Source organism: Aegilops tauschii, chromosome 5, assembly GCF_002575655.3.
Source record: "Aegilops tauschii subsp. strangulata cultivar AL8/78 chromosome 5, Aet v6.0, whole genome shotgun sequence".
NCBI lineage: Eukaryota > Viridiplantae > Streptophyta > Magnoliopsida > Poales > Poaceae > Aegilops > Aegilops tauschii.
The window spans coordinates 352,229,851-352,250,342 of NC_053039.3; the positions used below are offsets into that span (position 1 = coordinate 352,229,851).

Sequence of the window (20,492 nt, forward strand, 5' to 3'; positions counted from 1 at the left end):
GATGTTACTCATGGGGACACTTGAGGATTCTCCAGAGAATAAAATTACTAAGAAGGTAGAAGTACACATCAACTACAACCGTGGCATGTCGACCGACACCAATAGGCCCCAACCCCAGTCGACATGGGAACTTTCCCTCTATCCAAGCACTAATCATGGGTCCTAACTTAAGCCAGTCGAGGTCTGATCGCCTCTGAAGACTACACCTAAGTTGCAGCAACATAATCTGAGCTTCATCCCCAAGGGGAGCTCCATCAGGGCTAGCAAGGCCGGCGGCAATGCGAAGAGCAGCAGGGTCCTGGCGCGTGAGCTTCGCCAAGCCGATGATGTCATCTTCAGTGAGTGACTCATCAAACTTCTTGATCAGGGCCTTGGCCGCCTTTGGGGTCATCTTGTCGTTCGGCCCGAGCAGCCCGAGGTCGCGGATGATGCGCAACGTTGCGCGGTGTGCCACCGGCACCTCTGTGTGGTTGCTAGCCTGCCGGGCACTCTGTCGTACCAGAGCTGAAGCAATCCTCGTCTTCTTGGGTGCAGATGGGCGTGGCGGGGGGAGCAGGGGCACCGAGACGTCAGCAAAGAGAAGTTGGCAAGCCTAAGGGAATCTTGCCACACTTTTTTTGTGTATGCCATGTGAGACCAAGTGTGGCTTGCCTAAGGTTTGTCTGGAACCAAACACTTGCCTAAATTGGTCAAACTTGCCTAATCTTAGATGTCAGATGGGCGTGGCGGGGGGAGCAGGGGCACCGAGACGTCAGCAAAGAGAAGTTGGCAAGCCTAAGGGAATTTTACCACAATTTTTGTGTGTATGCCATGTGAGACCCAAGTGTAGCTTGCCTAAGGTGTGTCTGGAACCAAACACTTGCCTAAATTGGTCAAACTTGCCAAACCTTAGATGTGGCAATCTTTGGCAAAGTTAGTACAAACCAAACGGCCCCAAAATGGAGCAAAGTTTATAATGTTTTTGGGGTAAAATTTTCGATCTATTCATCAAACATCACGACAGTACAAAAAACACGAGAAGTTACAAAAAATTGCATCCATGTATGTAGACCTCGAGCGACAACTACAAACACTAGAGTGAGGCGAAGGTGCGTCGTTGTCATCGCTCCTCCCTCACCGGAGTCGGACAAACTATGTTCTAGTGAACAGTCAAGAAGCCGTTATGCTAAGGCCCAAAAGGACTAGCACCCCAGAACAACATTCGTCGCCGATGACGAGAAGCATAGACTTGTAGACGTAACACAGACGGACGAAGATCAAATCCACATAAATCTACCAAAGACAACAAAATCCCGCAAGATCCGTTGGGACGTGAGACGCACTGCGGGGACAAATCCTAGGCGGGTAGAACCTTATTCCATCGTTAAAGAAGCGCCGCTGCCTTGCCTTCCTTAGCAATACTTAAAATGAAGCATGAGCCCTCCCGCCAACAAAGGACAGAATCCACCGTGCCTCCATGACCCTAATGACACAGGAGACGAGCCAGATTAGCGACGACGCTGGCAGGAGGCAGGGAAACCCAAAATACCTAGGATCCTTTATTTCTTTCTCAAGATGAAAGAAAACACATGTACCACATGTGTTCCATTCAGTAGGATACAACTATAAATTCTATTTGTATATGCATATCATGCAAAACTAAACAGGGAAACAACAAAAATGTTTCAAGACACACAAGCTCATACATATGCATATAGACTCACTTGAATGAATGTACGCACGCATGCTCCTCTATCCCTATGAGCACCTCTGAGAGACTGAACCAACACATTATTTTGAGATTGACGAAGCCGCCACTGACGCCTCCGTAGTCGACGAAAATGTCTCCTCCCACAGAACGAATATCCTCAGGAACCTTAAAATAAATCCAGAAAAATGGAAGCAGCAGTGTCAAGTCTATGATTAAACCATGATGGACCGGTTCCATCCAAAAAAAACTAACCATGTTAGCTCGTCTCTGGGAAACCCATATTTTGCTAACCCTAAAGTGAGCATGTACCTCACCCCAGCCTTGAACTCAAGAAAGATGTAGGCCTTTCCACGCAGGTCCTCTGTTTCCATCAGTCCACAAAGTACCGAGCATCTGATCGTGGTGACTTTCGCAAAGCCGGTAGGGTGGTGATTTGTTTAGCCACAAAGTTAAACCGCCCCCGTCGTTTGACCGAGATTCTCTGCCCCCCGTTTAACAAAAGTCCCCGCGCGATCGACCTGACACCATCAGCCCGCGCGCGCCCGGTGCCATGCCCATGCGCACCCCCCAATACATAAACGGTTGCTCCGTACGCTACGCATGGCCGCATCGGCGCCGGCCGACGGAGAGCATCATCCTGCGCTCGCTCATTGGACCGCCGTCTCTGAGCCCTTTTAACTAAAAGAACAGGGGCGGAGGACGCGCGGACACGTACCGGCGGGGGGCGCGCTGGTACGTGGCGTGCGCGCCGGCCGGCCGACGGCGGGCGGGGCGTGGAAAGGTGGCGGGCGGGCGTGGTGCGCCGGTGGGAATGCGTGACAAACCGAGGGCTACGGATGGATGGTGCTGCCACCTTTTGCTGGTTCATTAACTAATTGTTGTTCTGATACGGGCAGATGATCCTGCGCTGCGTTTTTCAAAAGTTTTTATTTGCTCGCGGGTGACGCAACTGACCTGGCCCGGTGCTTCTTGCTCAAGGAAAAGTCCAGCTTCACCGCCGTTCAAAAGGTGAACATGGAACGACTGCGTTGCGTTTGACTGAGTACTTTCTTCATCCGAAATTAGTTGACGCTCAAACGTCTACATACATCGGTTTTGATTTCGGGCGGAGGCAGTAGTATATACTCCTACAATACAACTCACAGGGAACAGAGCACTGCTGTGCATCGTTATTACTGGGCATGTTCCGTCTGTGAAACTGGAGCGCGCCGCACACGGAAAGCGACCTGTGCCGCGCTGCTGCTGCCGCTGGTAACGCTGCGCGCAGATAGATTGTTTGTTGCACCTTTTCTCTCTTTTCTTTTCTTTTCTTTTCTTTTCTACTCCCCACCACAGGGACAGAGGCACACAGGCGCTCCTCTCGCACTCGCACTCGCACACGACAGGCAGGGGCAGGGGCAGGAGCGCGCCACCCCACCCGTTTCCCTGTAAAGTTCTGCCGCACCCGCACACATCAAAAGACTAAACGGATAATTAGCCCGGCTAGGTAATCCTGGGACTAAATTAACATGAAACAGTGGAAATATTATGCCCTTTTCCTAACCCGAAAAGTATCATCGCCGTGTGGTTTTCATGCAGCAGCAGCTGGGGGCGAGTTAACATATTGCTAGTGCGTTGAAGCGAAGGGAAAGAAGAGCAGACGCAGAGGAAAAGGCTAGAGAGAGAGAGATACTGCTACTACTACGTCCTGCCCACCCCACGTTGAGTCATTGACATTGCGACGGAGCAAGCAGGAGGAGGAGGCGGCTTTGGCAGCCGCAGAGAGCAGAGAGCAGAGCAGAGAAGCGGCCGAGGAGGAGTTAATAATACCACCACCACCCCTTCCATGGTTCACACGCCACGGCATCACCATCATTGCCGCCTCCTCCTCCCTCCCTCCATATCCCCTTCTTTAATTGCTGCTGCTGCGTTTAAGCCTCCCCCACACCAACCCAACCGCGCCTCTCTCTTCCCCTGCTGCCGCTGCGTACTGCTGGTGGGTTTTTTCGTCCGTGCTCTGCTTCCCGCTGCTTCTCTCTCGCGCCGTCCCGGGGTGCCAAGGAAGTGCATGGGAAGAAGAAGAAAACACCCAGCCTGAGCGAGCGTCAGACAGACAGTGAGGTCTTCTGCGAGGGCGTGAGGGAGCTAGAGGCTGCCCAACGGAGAGGGAGGGAGGGAGGGAGGTAGAAGATGAAGTTCATGAAGCTGGGCTCCAAGCCGGACGCCTTCCAGTCCGGCGGCGCCGACGTCAGGTCAGTCACCCTCTTCCCTTCTTTTCTTTTTTCCTTACCGCTATCTAGCGTTGCTTCCTTCCTGCTCAAACTGTTTGGTGTCTTACGTTTTTCCTTGGTCGCACCGCCGCTTCTCCGGTTCATGGCGGCGGAGCAGAACCTCTTCTCGTCCATCTCCTTCGCCTCTTGTTCTACACGTAGCTAGGCGCGTTTCCCCGCTAGATTCTTGCCACGCCGTCATCCTCTTTCTTCTGCTGGCTGGTGCTTCCGGTGAGAATGAGATTCTTGCAAGCTTATTCGTGCCGTGTGCGTCCCTTTGGAAGACCAGAGCTTCTAGAATGGCGGCCGTTCGGGAACCGCTCTTCTTGCATCACCACCTTCTTACTCCGACTGTCATGCTTGCCCAGTAACCAATCTCTCCGTCTCCTCGCGCCTCTTCCTCTACCAGTTTATGTCGAGTTTTGGGCCTGGCATTGCACTTGGATCTTGGTTAGTCCCTTGTTCGATTGCTAATGCACCATATAATAACTGTTTCATTTCGAGTCACGGCGTGAGTTGACTATGGGTTCTTGGGAAGTGCAGAGTGCTAGGCTGTGTGCGCCGTTTCTATCTATCTCTACCAGTTTCTGCCTTGTCCTGTCCCCTCTGCCTGCCTTCTTTTGTTTATGCTTCCTACATGTGTGGCTCTCTACGCTTCTCTCAACTGGATCTAGCACTATGATACCACTAATAGCAGAACGGAGTTTCTCCAACTGATCCCTCGAGCTGGCATTCCTTGTTTCTCTCGGGATTAGTTGTTCGTGTCCATCCCATTGTCTTCATCCTGCACGCTAGCCTGTTATACGGTTCGGTTTACAGTGACGGGCAGTCCTCTGATTTAAAAAATACTCTTGTTGTAATGTACTGTGGTTCATTTATTCATCCTTGGGTCTCATTTGAGCTGCATCCAGCATTCATTTGAAATGTTCTTGTATCTTTTTCCCGGTGTCCGCCAGTGCTGTGGCTGCCTTTCACCCTCATACAGATTGCAAGGCATCATTTGCTCGCCCAAAAGAATGATTGACTTCCTTTTGTCTTTTAAATCCGAAGATGCAGCACTTGTTTTCTCTCCTCTTTGCTAGTGCGGAATAGATCTGAGTGCTAGGGGCAATGCGCTGAGCGCCAGTATTAATATAAGGTAGATGCCACTACGTCCTGCTGTTCGTCTCAGGCAACTTGGTTAAAGTTGGCCAGGGTTAAGTTATTGTCAAGGAAGGGAGAAAACAATTGTCATCTCCCCGTCTCACTAATCATTGATCAGACCTCACTTTCCCTTCGGTTAATCTAAAGAATCCAGCATTCTTTTCTCTGAATGCCAAGTGCCAGTGGTAAAAAAGAAATGGGTTTAAAGCAGAGCTTGAGCCTGACATATGTATCTTCTTGGCAAGGTGCTTTTGTAGCCAGTTAACTAGATGAAGAAACATTGGAAAGGGATGGTGTCAAGCTCAAGTTGAGAGCCTGTGGGATTTCTGGACCTTGTTAATTACTCTCCGTTCCAAAATAGATGACTCAACTTTGTACTAACTTTAATACAAAATTAGTACAAAGTTGGGTCATCTATTTTAGAATGGAGGGAGTACTAATGATTATTAGTGGCCAGCTGATCGCATGCATACGTGTCCTGTTCACCAACTCCAGACCCCTAGTGCTCTGCTTCTTCCCTTTGCTGAACTGGATAACTGGAAAGCGAGCCGCGCAGTCTAGTTTAACTGCCACTGCATGTTTTTCCTCCATTATTGATGTGTTGTTGATGTAGTGGAGGTCTTTACAGCTTAGGATAAGCTTCATGTCTACGCTGTTGTCATGTGTTTTGAGAGAGCGACTAGTCAATGGTTTATGGGTGACGGTCGATACGAGGTCGGGCATGTGTAATCGACTGTGTTAACGTAATCTCAGATGGTTTTTTTGATTCAGATAGTTTTGACATTTCCTGAGGTTCTCCACAATCGATACATGTTGCGTAAACAAAATTGGTATGTGCGATTTCGCGGTGAAAGCCTTATAGGAGCCTTGTAGGAGCGTTAGGCGGGTAGGAGAACTACTTGTATAAAAACTAAATCTCTGTAATGTTACCATGGCTACCAAAGAGTGTTTCTGTATTCTGTTTCGTAATATGATATGCTCACAAGTTTGTTGATGCTTGCAGATTGGTGGTCTCTGACCTTGCAACAGATGTCATTGTGCATATCGGTGAAGTCAGATTCTACTTACACAAGGTCAGTGTGCTAGTATTTTCAGCAATTTTTGCTGAAGTCAACACTAAGCATTTATATTTGCTTCTACAAATAACGGCCAAGGGTGGTGGAAGTAGATATGTGTTACATCCTGGAGCACGTAGTTCTTCAGACATAGAATGTTCAACTGTCGGGGTCTCTTTGTCATGCCATCAAGAGTAGTAACATCATCAACATTTATGCTTCACGTCTGATTGCTGTTGGGCTGTCTCTTTCCAATCTACTGGATCCTGTTTCACACACAAATTATTTTTACTGCCAAGCTGATTATCAACACCACCTTAAAATATTTCTGATGGCATAGGCAATCTAACCAAACAAATCAAAGAATCATCCATTACATTTATGTTACCATTCTTCAACCTAACAACACCTTATAGCAACCCTATGCCGTTTATTTCTTAACTAGGTCTGCTTATAGCTTAAAGTAAAGAAAGTGGATTGTGCTATCAAAGTGTGTTGAATCAAGTAAAACCTACCTGCATGGAGCACTTCGGTACTTAATATTGGTGCTGGTAAACTTTAATTTTACCAGGGCATCAGTTAGCTATTTAAAACTTGCCTAAATTTTAGGGTTGTTTCAGACTCCCATGACAATAATTCAACTGAAAACACTGCTGAAGGAAAGAATACCCTAATAGAATTTGCATAGATACAAGCTTAATCATTTTCATGAATTGTTTGGCATTTTGTCACCGAGTGTTGTAATCACCAGTGCTGCATTATGTAAATGACTTATTTTCTAGCTGGTGATAACTCATATGCAGAACAATATCTGATTATCATTCATGACTGAAAATTTATGTTTGTGTTGATTGTCGTATGCAGTTTCCCCTTCTGTCCAAGAGCAGCAAGCTTCAGAAGCTAGTCCTTAAGGCTACTGAGAAAGGGACAGATGACGTCCACATAGATGATTTACCGGGGGGAGCGAAAGGGTTTGAAATATGTGCAAAATTCTGCTATGGGATGGTTGTCACCCTCAGTCCCCACAATGTTGTTGCAGCAAGATGTGCAGCAGAGTACCTTGGAATGACTGAAGATATGGACAAAGGGAACTTGATATTCAAAATCGAGGTCTTCATAAACTCCAGCATCCTCCGGAGCTGGAAAGATTCGATCATTGTTCTCCTGAGCACGAAGGCACTATTACCTTGGTCTGAGGAGCTGAAGGTTGTCGGTAGATGTATAGACGCCATTGCTTCAAAGACATCTGTGGATCCTGCAAATGTATCCTGGTCATACAGTTATAATAAGAAAGGAGTAGCATGCACTGAAATAATTGAGTCGGCAGGAAAAACATCGGTAGCTCCCAAAGACTGGTGGGTCGAGGACTTGTGTGAATTGGATGTTGATCTCTACAAGAGAGTGATGGTTGCTATCAAATCCAAGGGGAGGATGTCACCTGACTTGATAGGAGAAGCCCTCAAAGCCTATGCAGTTAGGTGGCTGCCAGACTCTTACGACGCTCTGGTCGCTGATGATTACATGAGAAGGAACCAATGCTTGGTGGAGACCATAATATGGTTGCTGCCGTCAGACAAGAGCTCAGGTTGCTCTTGCAGGTTTCTCCTGAAGCTGTTGAAAGTTGCTATATTAGTTGGGTCTGGGGATCATGTGAAGGAGGAGCTCATGAGAAGGATTAGTTTCCAGCTGCACAAAGCTTCGGTTAAGGATCTCTTGTTGCCTGCTGCTTCCCCCAGTGAGGGAATGCATGATGTTCGGTTGGTCCATAATCTTGTCCAGAGATTTGTCGCAAGAACAGCACTATCTCACAATGGCGATTTTGTCGAGAAATCTGATGAGAAAATGATTGAGCTCAACTTTGAGCAAGAATCCACTTTGGCTCTAGGGGAGTTGGTTGATGGGTACCTATCCGAAGTAGCTGCAGATCCAGACCTTGAATTCTCCACCTTTGTAGAACTAGCTACGGCGGTGCCAGAAGCAGCTAGACCTGTTCATGACGGCCTATACTACGCGGTTGATGCGTATATCAAGGTATGTTCAATGCACTTGATGAACCTAAATTTGCTCAATGGTTGCTGTCAGTACTTTTTGCTATACGATGAATGAACACTTGATGCTAATAAACTTACAAATCGGAAACATAGTTATACTAGTCTTTGGTAAGCATGGAAGCAGACTTGATAAATCACCTGTATGCTATCTCACCTTTAGAAGACCATAACCGCACCTGATCATTTGCTTCTTTCTAACCAGGAACATCCAGACATAAACAAAGCAGACAAAAAGAAGATTTGCGGCCTGATAGATGTCAAGAAGCTTTCCACAGATGCATGCGTGCACGCCACACAAAACGACCGCCTGCCTCTCCGGGTGGTGGTGCAGGTCCTCTTCTTCCAGCAGCTGAGGGCGGGTTCAAGCAGTGTACCAGCTCCAACTGACGGCGGAGAGCATGCTTGTGCAAAGCCTGTGCAGGAACAAAGCGAGCACTGCGAAAGGCGGATACCCAGGCACCCGAACAAGCTGGATAAGCAAGTGACAAGCCTAAGCGCGAGAGGAGAGGGCGAGGACCGGCACGTCGAGCTCAGGGGAGGCAGAAACAGCTTCAAGGATCAAGTTGTTGGCAGAAACAGCTTCAAGGACCAGGTTGTTGGCAGAAACAGCTTCAAGGACCAACTGGGAGGCCTCCTGCTGCAGTCGCGGTCGAGGAGGATATTCGACAAGCTATGGAGCAGCAAGGGGCATGGAGAGAACGGCAAGGGTTCAGAGACGTCCGGCAGCTCACAGAGCCCGCCATCGACGGCGAAGCCCACGGAAGTGAAGCCCTCTCCTCTCCCCCCTCTTAGGAACAGAAGGTATTCTGTTTCGTAGGGGCTCTTCTTACTGCTTCCCCATCTTGTTTTAGTTTAGCTTTGGGTTAGGTTTGTACAGGAAAGAGAAGTTATCAGCTGATGCTCATCATTTTTGTTTGCTCCTTGCCCTTGTCAATGAAGAGAAAATATGTGAGGGAGGACTGTAAGCAGCTCAATATGCTGCTCTCTGTATGGTGGTTATCTAAGGCATAGGCCTGTAGCTTACCGGTGAGGAAAGATCTACTAGGGTTTGTTCTTCTCTGAAATGTTTATGAAGAACAAGATAAAAGGGTTTGTGTCAAACACTCTCGAATACTAGCATCAGATTGCAGGACACAAAGAACATGGATTACAATGATTGCAGTACTATATTTTTCATTTGAGGTCGATGTGACCCAAAGTGGCTTCTATCTAAACCATTACTGATTCTGCCATCTCAAATCAGAATGTTTTCAGGATTCGGCGAACCAGCGTCACATGAATATTGTTATTTTCCAATCAATCTTTCTGCATTTAGCCCTAAAATGGAACTTGCAATCTTGAATTCAGGAAAGAGTGACAGAGACACAACCCAAAATTCAGATGATATATGGCAGAGCTAATAACAGAGGCAGATAAACTTGCGAGTAGTTTTGTCAAATCATATAGGCAGATAACATGGAAGACAGCCCCTCCCACTAAGCAAAGCTAGTTTGTTATTATCTCTTTGCAACACAGGTTCCATGCCACCAATGGTCACTTCTCTCAGGACGCAAGCGTTTCCATTACAGCTTAACTAGTAACCACCCCTCAGAGCAAGGACAAGATGGAGGACCGAGCCACCTTCGATGTTGTAGTCCTTGGCAGTCTTGTCATCTGCAAGCTGCTTACCAGCATAAATCAGCCTGCAAGCAGAAAATAATTACATGGTTAGTCTGGGCCATCCAAATGCTTACAAGGTATCCCCCGCCATTGTTACGGATACGAGGAACAGAGAGAGGAGTTCATTCAAGCAAAACATTACATATAATGCACATAGAAAGATCAAAAGAAATTCAGGCTCTGTATACCTTTGCTGCACAGGAGGAATGCCTTCTTTCTCCTCAACACGCTCCTTGATCCTATCAATCGTGTCGGTGGGCTCAATGTCGATTTCGATCTCCTTCCCAGTGAGAGTCTTAACCTTGATCATAGTACCGCCCCTGAGCCTGAGGACCAAGTGAAGAGTCGACTCCTTCTGAATGTTGTAGTCAGCAAGCGTGCGTCCATCTTCCAACTGCTTGCCAGCGAATATCAAACGCTGCTGATCCGGAGGAATCCCTTCCTTGTCCTGTGACAGTGCACAAACTAGCGTGTAAGTTCAGTTTCCACTGCTTGAAGTAGGCTAGCCTGCCACTTAACCAATGCAATGGCAATACAGAACTACATAGACAGTTTTCTGGATTCGGATCACAATGGTAACAGACGGTATGGTGTGCCATCGATCTATTTCAGAACCGAAGAATAGATGAGTGATTTGAAACAGAAAATTGGTAACTTCACTACAAGAATGATATGCATAAAAGGCAGTGTCTCATCATTTTCTTGGGGAACAAAATAAAGGCATTCTTGGATATATTCTACTCTATCACAGGGAGCAGCACCAGCACAAGATATCAAGTGAGATATCCATGTGTCACAACAAAGCATGGACTATATTCCTTTTCGTCATTTGTTACTGCATCAGATACCCACTATACAACACAATGATAGAATTTGTATACAACTCGTCTACTACTCGAGTCTCGACTTCAAAAAGAGGTACTACCTGAACTGTTCTAATTTTGCACACCAGAACGGATTTGTATAATTTGACAGAAAAAGGGGTTAACCCTTGGATGCTGAAATCCTAACAAACATGCGCAGAAACAGCACGCCATCTAAAAAGCTAGGGCGGGACTAGCAGCGCGGATGGCCCCCGGACGGTATAGGAGCGGCGCATCAACGATCTACTGCACGCGTCGGCCCAACAAAATTAAACTAAGCCAATCAGCGCGTAGACCTAGAAAGGATCGGGGAGGGGGGAGGGGGGCGGCGGCGGCGGCGCACCTGGATTTTGGCCTTGACGTTGTCGATGGTGTCGCTGCTCTCGACCTCGAGGGTGATGGTCTTCCCCGTGAGGGTCTTGACGAAGATCTGCATCTTCTCGCGCCCCTGCTGCTCGTGCGTGCGGTGCGGGAGGGAGTCAAGCTGCAGGTCGCGTGAGGACGACGGAGCAGAGGCGGAAGCGGACGAAAACGAAACGAAAATCCTTTCTTTTCTCCTCGGGTGGGTGCTCTGCGGCTCGGGTCCGGGCGGATTTATTTGGGGAGGGGTGGCGGCGTTTGCGTTGGGAATCCGCGGGCCGGTGGGTGTTCCTGTTCCAGTCGGGCCCGACCCGACGCCGACCTCCTTTTTGATTAAATTTTTTTTATACTCGCTCCGTTCCACAATATAATGTACTGGTTTATAAGTCCACTTTGCATTTTGTGTCAAATTTTGATTAAAGGTTTAACTAATAAAATATTAATGCATGTCATAAAAAGTTATATAGTTGGATTCGTATTTAAACATAGTATCCAATTATATTATTTTTTATGACATGCACTAATATTTTGTTAGTTAAATTTAAGGTCAAAATTCGGCATAGAATACAAAGAGGACTATAAATAAGGATGGAGGTAGTAGTATATTTTGTTTTTTGAAAGTTTGTTTGATCAAGTAAAAAAAATTCATAATAAAAAACATTATTATTAGATTTATCATGAAGTGTACTTCCAAGTAGTGATCCAAACGCTCTTATATTTCTTTACAGAAGGAGTACTTTTTATTTATTTTGAGATGTCGATACTTCATCCTATAAACTTTGTCAAATGTAGACTATCCGCAAAAAAGATATTTGACTTTTAGAAAACAAAATATGTCCTACATCATGAAACAAAGGGAGTATAATTTTTGTAGGATCTTTCACAAAAAAAAGATTTTTTGTAGGATGTAAAAAAAGAGCTCGGCATTGGATCTGCAAACGCAACAACTACACATGCCCAACACGCACAACGGCGGTTGTGGCACCCTAGCACTTTATTTCTTCTGCCTTCCGCCGGCGCCGGCGGTGGTCTACCTCGTCTCCTATGGTCTTAGGACCATGGAAGCGCAATGGATCCCGGTCCTCGCCGGCGGGAGGGCTCCGTTTTTTATGTTTTTCTAAAAAAAATAGGGTTTGTGTCCTGCTCAGAGATGCAAGGCGGTGGCGGCTCTCTGTAGATGGAATAAGGCCCTCACCGCCTAGCCGTCATTCCGGTGGTGTTTCTAACATCGTCGGAGGGCGTGTGGAGGTTTTTCTCGAGCAGATCTCGTGGGATTCGGTCGGCGTTTGTCTTTGGTGGATCCATGTGGATCTGGTCTTCGTTCGCCTTTCTTCGTGTGTCTACAGGTTGAATCCTTTCGATCTACGCTTCTCTTTATCGGCGGCGGTTGATGTTCTGATGCGTTGGTCCTACGGGGCCTTAGCGCGACGACTTCTCGAATGTCTACTACAACAAGGTTTGCTCGGCTCCGACGAGGGAGGGACGATGACGGCGGCACGCCTTCGGCTCGCTCCAGTGCTTGTAGTCGTCTCTAGGTGGTCTACGGACCTGGATGTATTTTTTACTTCTAGTGTTCTTTCTACTACCTTGACAGTTGATGAATAGATTGAAAGTTTTCATTGAAAAATGAATTTGTAGGATGTGTATCCTTAGAATTTTCTCTATATATAATGTTTGATTCATAGGATTAGAATCCGTAGGAAAAAATTCAAACGATTACTTTGCACTCTATCTTAGGGGAAAAATTTCATGCGCTCAAACCATTTTTCATAATTATTTCTTTTCTTTGTGTTATTAAACACTCTCTAGTCTAAATTCCTAGTTTGCTAATCCTATAGGTTTCAAGCCGACATGTCACCCTAATTTTGCTCCCCAAAAATGGACTCACGGAAGATTAGGTTTCCTCTCCTCCCGTTGGCATCTCTGTCGGTTCGTTCCACCTTCGATAACCTTTGGGCAGCGGAGGTGTAGAGGACCTCAGGCCCGCAACGACGAAGGGTCCCCGCTCTTCGTCTTGTTAGGTTTAGCGTCCTGGTTGAGGTTGTGTGGCTGCGGTGATGTCCCTCGGTAGAATAATGTCTGACGGGTTCGATCCTCATCCCAATGGTACGTCTAGTGCTTTCTGCTACCTTTTGAGCACTGCGTTGGTTTTCCCTTGAAGAGGAAAGGGTGATGCAGTAAAGTAGCGTAAGTATTTCCCTCAGTTTTTGAGAACCAAGGTATCAATCCAGTAGAAGACCACGCTCGAGTCCCACGCACCTACACAAACAAATAAGAACCTCGCAACCAACGCGATAAAGGGGTTGTCAATCCCTTCACGGTCACTTACGAGAGTAAGATCTGATAGATATGATAAGATAAATTTTTTGGTATTTTTATGATAAAGAGAAATAAAGATGCAAAGTAAAATAAACGGCAATAGAAATAGCTAAGTGTTGAAAGATTAATATGATGGAAAATAGACCCGGGGGCCATAGGTTTCACTAGTGGCTTCTCTCAAGATAGCATAAGTATTACGGTGGGTGAACAGATTACTGTCGAGCAATTGATAGAATTGAGCATAGTTATGAGAATATCTAGGTATGATCATGTATATAGGCATCACGTCCGCGACAAGTAGACCAAAACGATTCTGCATCTACTACTATTACTCCACACATCGACCACTATCCAGCATGCATCTAGAGTATTATGTTCATAAGAACAGAGTAACGCTTTAAGTAAGATGACATGATGTAGAGGGATAAACTCATGCAATATGATATAAACCCCATCTTTTTATCCTCGATGGCAACAATACAATACGTGCCTTGCTGCCCCTGCTGTCACTGGAACCCAAAGCTAAGCACTTCTCCCATTGCAAGAAAGATCAATCTAGTAGGCCAAACCAAACTGATAATTCGAAGAGACTTGCAAAGATAACCAATCATACATAAAAGAATTCAGAGAAGATTCAAATATTGTTCATAGATAATCTTGATCATAAACCCACAATTCATCGGTCTCGACAAACACACCGCAAAAGAAGATTACATCGAATAGATCTCCAAGAAAATCGAGGAGAACTTTGTATTGAGATCCAAAGAGAGAGAAGAAGCCATCTAGCTAATAACGACGATGTATCCCGAAGTTCACACCCTTGCGGATGCTAATCTCCGTTTGGAGCGGTGTGGAGGCACAATGCTCCCAAGAAGCCACTAGGGCCACCGTAATCTCCTCACGCCCTCGCACAATGCAAGATGCCGTGATTCCACTAAGGGACCCTTGAGGGCGGTCACCGAACCCGTACAAATGGCAACCCTTGGGGGCGGTCACCGGTACCCGTCAAATTGCTCGGGACGATCTCCACAACCTAATTGGAGACCCCGACGCTTGCCCGGAGCTTTACACCACAATGATTGAGCTCCGAACACCACCAACCGTCTAGGGAGCCCAAGCACCCAAGAGGAACAAGCTCAAGGGCACCAAGCACCCAAGAGTAATAAGCTTCTCAACTTGTAACTTCCACGTATCACCGTGGAGAACTCAAACCGATGCACCAAATGCAATGGCAAGGGCACACGGAGTGCCCGAGTCCTTCTCTCTCAAATCCCACCGAAGCAACTAATGCTAGGGAGGAAAATGAGAGGAAGAACAAGAAGGAGAACACCAAGAACTCCAAGATCTAGATCCAATGGGTTCCCCTCACATAGAGGAGAAAGTGATTGGTGGAAATGTGGATCTAGATCTCCTCTCTCTTTTCTCTCAAAAACTAGTAAGAATCCATGGAGGGATTGAGAGTTAGCAAGCTCGAAGAAGGTCAACAATGGGGGAAGAACACGAGCTCGAAGGATAAGGTTGAATGGGGAAGAAGACCCCCTTTTATAGGAGCTCCCGAATCCAACCGTTATGTGCTCAGTCCGCGCACGAGCGGTACTACCGCTCGGGGGAGTGGTACTACCGCCCGGGCGGTAGAACATAGAGAGCGGAGCAAAATAGAGGGCGAGGCAGAGCCGTATGAGCGGCACTACCGCCGGAGCCAGCGGTACTGCCGCTTGGCCCAGCGGTACTAGGGGCGGTGGTAGCCGTGGTACTACCGCTCCTACTGCTGCTACTACTGCCGCTGAACCCGACACGAGAAAACCACGTCTCGAGTCGAGGCGGTACCAGCGTGGAACCGGAGCCGTACTACCGCTTATGGTGGGACGGCGGTACTACCGGTTGTGGCGATACGCGGTACTGCCGCTCTGGTCCAGCGGTACTACCGCTGGCGCCAACCTTATGCCAAGTCCACAAAAACAAGTACACTCCAAGGAAGACCAGAACTGCCATAACTTCTGCAAATGAGCTCCGAATTGAGCAAACTCAACCTTGTTGGATAGAGGAAGACCCCTCGAATCGAGGCAGTACTAGCACGAGACCGCGGCGGTACTATGGCTGGGGGCTACCAGCGGTACTACCGCTTGTAGCACTCAAGCGGTACTACCGCTCCGGCCCGCGGTACTACCGCTAGGAAACCAAAACTGCCATAACTTCTGCATATGAGCTCCGAATTGAGCAAACTCAAGCTTGTTGGATTGAGGAAGACGAGTAGCATCAAAACAGCGACTGGTTATAGTAAGAAGAGGCAGGGGAGGTATGCCAACAAATAGAGGAGTGAAACCTCCAACCGAGAAGAACCGGCATAACCTCCAACATCGAAAACATCATAGAAGATGCGAGTGAACTCCGTTTTCGATGAACTCGAGCTTGTCATCAAGATGACCATAAGCTCCAAAACTCACAAAGAGAAGAACCAAACAAGAACCAATAAAGATGATGCAAGGACGCAATGGTTTGAGCTCTCTATGAACGATACGATCAAGCTACTCATCGAGAGCCCCCCTTGATAGTACGGCAATCGATCCTATAACCCGGTCTCCCAACTACCATCATGAGACCGGTAAAATAGAAAACCTATCAAGAGCAAACCTTTGCCTTGCACATGATCCACTTGAGCTAGATGATGACGATCTTGACTCCCTCAAGATGGACCACCTTTCTTGATTGCGTTGGCTCGATGAAGACTAGTTGATTGCTCCCCCATACTCCACTATGGGTGAGCCACCCTTCCGCACATCTTCACAAGTCCATTGTCACCACAATGGCTTCAAACATTTTATCTCTTCGTGATGCTTTACTTGAACTTGCACACCGCAAACTTGATGACGACCACCGCTTGATGTCGTCCTCCATGGGTTGTATAATATCTTCCTCTTGACGCTAGCCCATGGAAACATACCTAACCCCACATAGAACTCTCACGTAGACCATGGGTTAGTACACAGAGCATAAAGGACAATGCTTACCTTACCATGCGATCACGTGATCCCTCTCGGTACATCTTCTACGCTTTGTGTGTTGATCAACTTGATTCACTCTTTGACTTAGTCTTGATCAAGCTTGAATCTTTCCAACTCTCTTCATTTGGATGATGTCTTGAAGGTAAACATGAATGATCACACACACTTCTTCTTCAAGACATGCTTGCCATAAGCTCAACACTCACAAGACCAATCTTTGGATAATTCCTTTATAGCACCTTGGTCATCACAAACTCTCCTTGAAACCAACAAATGGACTCCAAGAAAAGCCTATGGACAAACCCTTCAAATATAACTCAAGGCAACCATTAGTCCATAAAGATTGTCATCAATTACCAAAACCAAACATGGGGGCACCGCATGTTCTTTCACACGGGTATAGAAGGTTGCGGCGGTGGAATTAGGTTTTCGTGGATGCCCCTGATGGTTTGGGGGTACGTAGGTATATATAGAAGGAAGAAGTAGGTCGGTGGAGCCACGAGGGGCCCACGAGGGTGGAGGGCGCGCCTGGGGGAGGTGGGCGCCCCCCCTACCTCGTGCCCTCCTCGTTGATTGCTTTACGTAGACTCCAAGTCCTCTGGATCACATTTGTTCCGAAAATCACGTTCGCGAAGGTTTCATTCCGTTTGGACTCCGTTTGACATCCTTTTCCTTCAAAACACCGAAATAGGCAAAAAACAGCAATTTGGGCTGGGCCTCCGGTTAATAGGTTAGTCCCAAAAATAATATAAAAGTGTATAATAAAGCCCAATAAACATTCAAAACAGAATATAATATAGCATGGAACAATAAAAAATTATAGATACGTTGGAGAGGTATCACTGTCACAGGGCATGTGGAGGTGTGTCTATGTGATTTCACGACATCCGGCCGGTGCTGGTCTTATGGTCTTATCACGACGACTTTTCGATTGTTTACTACCACGAGGTCTGCTCCACTCCAGTGAGGGAGAGACAATGATGGCGGCGTGCTCAAATACTTATAGTCATCGTTACATGGTCCACATATTTAGTTGTATTTTCATGTTACCAGAACTCTGGTGTTCTTTATATCGCCATGATTGATTATGAACATATCGAAAATTTCTCCGGGAAAAAAACTTAGAACTTTTACTTTTGTGTTTTTAGATTTCTGCGAATCAAAGAGACCCCAAGTTGGTTCGCAATTATTTTTCCCAAATGATAAGTGTCACACATGTGGCACGAAGCACTCCGCCCTGACGTTTTTTTTAAACTAAAGTTGCCATCCGAAAATAAAAAAAACTGAAACTTGCCATCCGACCTCGCTTACTAAACTTGCCATAAAAAACGTTCGGGGGCAAAGTTTCATACTAGAAAAAAAAAAACTCTTCCGGGGCGAAGTTCCGTAGAAAAAGAAAACTCTTCCAGGAAAAGAAGTTACTACGAGCATACCCGTGTACACAAAACCCTGGGGCGCACAAACGAATCAGTTCGCGTGTGACTCAAAGTTCAGCATCGGCGATCTGCTTACATACCACGCAGCCCCCGCCGCCAGAAATAAAAAGCTGACGGCGTGCACAACCCAACTGCGTCCATCCACACGATACGAGCACATATTCCACGACACCGTGCCCAGCAAACCGTGTGGTGCTGCTCCGTTCAGCCAAAGGAGGCAAGGCAACAGGCGCCGGCAACAGAATTACGAATGGGGGACCGTAAGCATTACTATGCTATCACCATAATTCAGTGGCCAGTGCAACCAGTGGACAGGAAGAAACAAGAATGTCTCCAAACAATGACACCGTTTGGAGAAAGCCCAACACAGTACCATTATAACACCATATATCATCTGTGGCGCTGAATGCCTATTAGGGGGGAGAACATCCCTCCCCGCAAACTGGAATGCCAGCGATCAAACTGTTAACCGACATTGTTCGTCGTTTAGAACCAAGACGGGAGCAAGTTTAGAGCCCGCTATGAACGTATCAGACGTTGAACCCTTCGGCTCTCAAGCATAGGCGATGGGCTTCGATCCATTTCCCGCACGCGTCCTCGCCATGCTCCACGATGCACTCGTCCCTCAGCCTCTTTGTGTCAGGGCAGGCGCAGCATATCTTCTTCTTTGGCTTCGTGTCAGCCGTTGGAGTTTGTCCTGTTTTTTCTTCTGCAACTGGGGTGACGGTTGTAGCAGATGTACTGTTCCCCATATCTGGAATAATATCATAAAGGTACAAAATCAGTGTCAAAACAAAACGGGGCAGGAAGACAGACAGCTTGATTGTTCAGGGATGAATCACAAAGGCTTTAGAACAACGAACCTGCTAGTATTTTCGGGGATACACGGTTTTAATTACCTGGATTTTGAAAAGCCTACACATAATTCATTTACGTGCTGGGATCACTTGTTTCAACATGTTCAGAACTTACTACCACCTACCAGTGAACTTTTGTATGATCATGTTTAGTGTGCACAGAATTCAGATAATGGAAGTCAACAGCATCACGAGATCTGAACCATGGATGCTTTCGAACACTGAACCTGGTAGTGTAATTTTTAGAAGACAACACAATTTTCATTACCGGCTTCTAGAAGACAATATAGTATCAGTATCAGAGTTATAGTGCTTAGTTGGACTACCAATTTCAATAAGTTGAGAATTCGGCCAATTCAAAAGTTAAGTAGTGTATGCCAGTACAATTTTGTATGATCACTTGCAGCGTATACAGTATTCAGACAATTGAACAGAATAGCAGCATACTACTCCCTCCGTTCCAAAATAGATGACTCAATTTTATACTAACTTTAGTATAATGTTGAGTCATCTATTTTGGAACGGAGGGAGTAGCTCCTTGTGGCAACAACAGGAGTTCAGAAGAACAACCTAGCTAGAATAGTTGCAGGAGAAAAAACGGCCAATGGTTCTAAAAAAAAATAAAAATAAAGAAGGGCCAATGGCGAAATAGTGTTGTCAGCACCATTCGAGATGTTGAGGTAACAAAATAGTTATGATCAACCCAAAGGGCAAGTAAAATCAAGGGAAACAACAGATCCTTGTGTTCCATGATTTGCATAGACAACCCTTTTGTAAAAGAGGGTGGCCTGCTATATTACAGCCGTATAACTTTAAACATCTTCAAATGTTTAAGGATCTCAAATTCTACAGCAAATATCTAGGCAGCCTAGCTCCGGCAGTAAGTTACTGCACAGCTTTGCTTGTGGTATTGTGCATCACCCTCGAAATGGAGAGGCGAAAGCTGGCAATGCGCATCTTCTGACAGGGTTACAAATTCAGCATGTGGCTCTGAATTTGACTACTCCCTCCGTTCCTAAATATAAGGCTTTTTAGAGATTCCAATGTAGCCCGTATTGAAATCCCTAAAATGCGTTATATTTAGAAATGGAGGGAGTACTTGATAATGTCAAGAAGCCTCAGTACTCTACCATCACGAACTTCCGTATACGTCGTGCGAATCGCCCATGGTAAATCCAGATACACACGCTCTCGGTTATTTAGAAATCCGGCAAGGGGACTGCGCCGAAAATTCCTAGACCCAACCTATTATACTAGAAATTTCATTTCTCACCCCACTCCGCACAAAAATCATCCTATTCATTTCCCCAAGAAATCAACGGCAATTCAGGCTAAACTAACACTATACCACCTAAACAGCAGGAAGCAGTAAAACGCATGGCAGAATCGCGGATACGGAGCCGACAGAATCCTCCTAGCCCCCGGCTGCTCAAATCGCCCACCAGTATCAAAAGGCGAGCAAGGCTAAGATCACATCTTGAATTCTTTTAACAAAGAGCACCACGTCTCAGCATGGATCGAGGTACAGACTAGCACGTCTCAGAATGGGCACGGGAAAGGCTCGGCGGGGCTTACCGACGAACGGAGCTCCGGGACTCGGCGGGAGAGGGCAGCGGGAGCTGGAGGTCGCGGATCCAAAATCGCACTTGCCTTCTGAACGGAAGAGGAACCGCGCCGCACGGCAGAGGGTTCTAGAGGAACAAGACCGCTTGCTCCGTCTGAACCGAACCACAATGACTTGGCCCCTTCCGATCGCGACCGTCGGTTTTAGATCGGACGGTGCGTAACGCTTCGACTGGACGCGAGTA

At 46.7% G+C, this 20,492-nt stretch overlaps 2 protein-coding genes and 2 long non-coding RNA genes across 4 annotated transcripts; 1 reads left to right on the plus strand and 3 right to left on the minus strand.

The window, feature by feature from the left end:
- Positions 1-640: 640 nt before the first annotated feature.
- LOC123493870 (uncharacterized) lies at positions 641-2,438 on the minus strand. Its single transcript, XR_006663281.2, has 3 exons — positions 2,000-2,438; positions 1,704-1,855; positions 641-1,462 (listed from the first exon to the last, which is right to left on the minus strand). It is a non-coding gene; the product is annotated as an uncharacterized lncRNA (long non-coding RNA).
- An 854-nt stretch (positions 2,439-3,292) lies between these two features.
- Positions 3,293-9,333, plus strand: LOC109762957 (phototropic-responsive NPH3 family protein NPY1). The gene is made up of 4 exons (XM_020321837.4): positions 3,293-3,921; positions 6,086-6,155; positions 7,002-8,168; positions 8,391-9,333. Exons 1-4 carry the CDS (start codon positions 3,860-3,862, stop codon positions 9,003-9,005), a joined length of 1,914 nt encoding a protein of 637 aa, XP_020177426.1. The 5' UTR covers positions 3,293-3,859; the 3' UTR covers positions 9,006-9,333.
- LOC120965151 (uncharacterized) lies at positions 6,019-8,472 on the minus strand. The gene is made up of 3 exons (XR_005757447.1): positions 8,343-8,472; positions 7,197-7,392; positions 6,019-6,403 (listed from the first exon to the last, which is right to left on the minus strand). It is a non-coding gene; the product is annotated as an uncharacterized lncRNA (long non-coding RNA).
- Positions 9,334-9,553: 220 nt separating the features above from the next.
- LOC109762970 (ubiquitin-NEDD8-like protein RUB1) lies at positions 9,554-11,337 on the minus strand. The gene is made up of 3 exons (XM_020321849.3): positions 11,054-11,337; positions 10,036-10,295; positions 9,554-9,870 (listed from the first exon to the last, which is right to left on the minus strand). Exons 1-3 carry the CDS (start codon positions 11,144-11,146, stop codon positions 9,762-9,764), a joined length of 462 nt encoding a protein of 153 aa, XP_020177438.1. The 5' UTR covers positions 11,147-11,337; the 3' UTR covers positions 9,554-9,761.
- Between the last annotated feature and the right edge of the window lie 9,155 nt (positions 11,338-20,492).

Coding starts and splice junctions, on each gene's coding strand:
- LOC109762957 (XM_020321837.4), top strand. CDS start 3,860: ATGAAGTTCATGAAGCTGGGCTCCAAGCCGGACGCCTTCCAGTCCGGC. Junction 3,922..6,085: donor TCCGGCGGCGCCGACGTCAG/GTCAGTCACCCT, acceptor TGATGCTTGCAG/ATTGGTGGTCTCTGACCTTG. Junction 8,169..8,390: donor CGGTTGATGCGTATATCAAG/GTATGTTCAATG, acceptor CTTTCTAACCAG/GAACATCCAGACATAAACAA.
- LOC109762970 (XM_020321849.3), bottom strand. CDS start 11,146: ATGCAGATCTTCGTCAAGACCCTCACGGGGAAGACCATCACCCTCGAG. Junction 10,296..11,053: donor ACGTCAAGGCCAAAATCCAG/GTGCGCCGCCGC, acceptor GCACTGTCACAG/GACAAGGAAGGGATTCCTCC. Junction 9,871..10,035: donor ATTCCTCCTGTGCAGCAAAG/GTATACAGAGCC, acceptor TTCTGCTTGCAG/GCTGATTTATGCTGGTAAGC.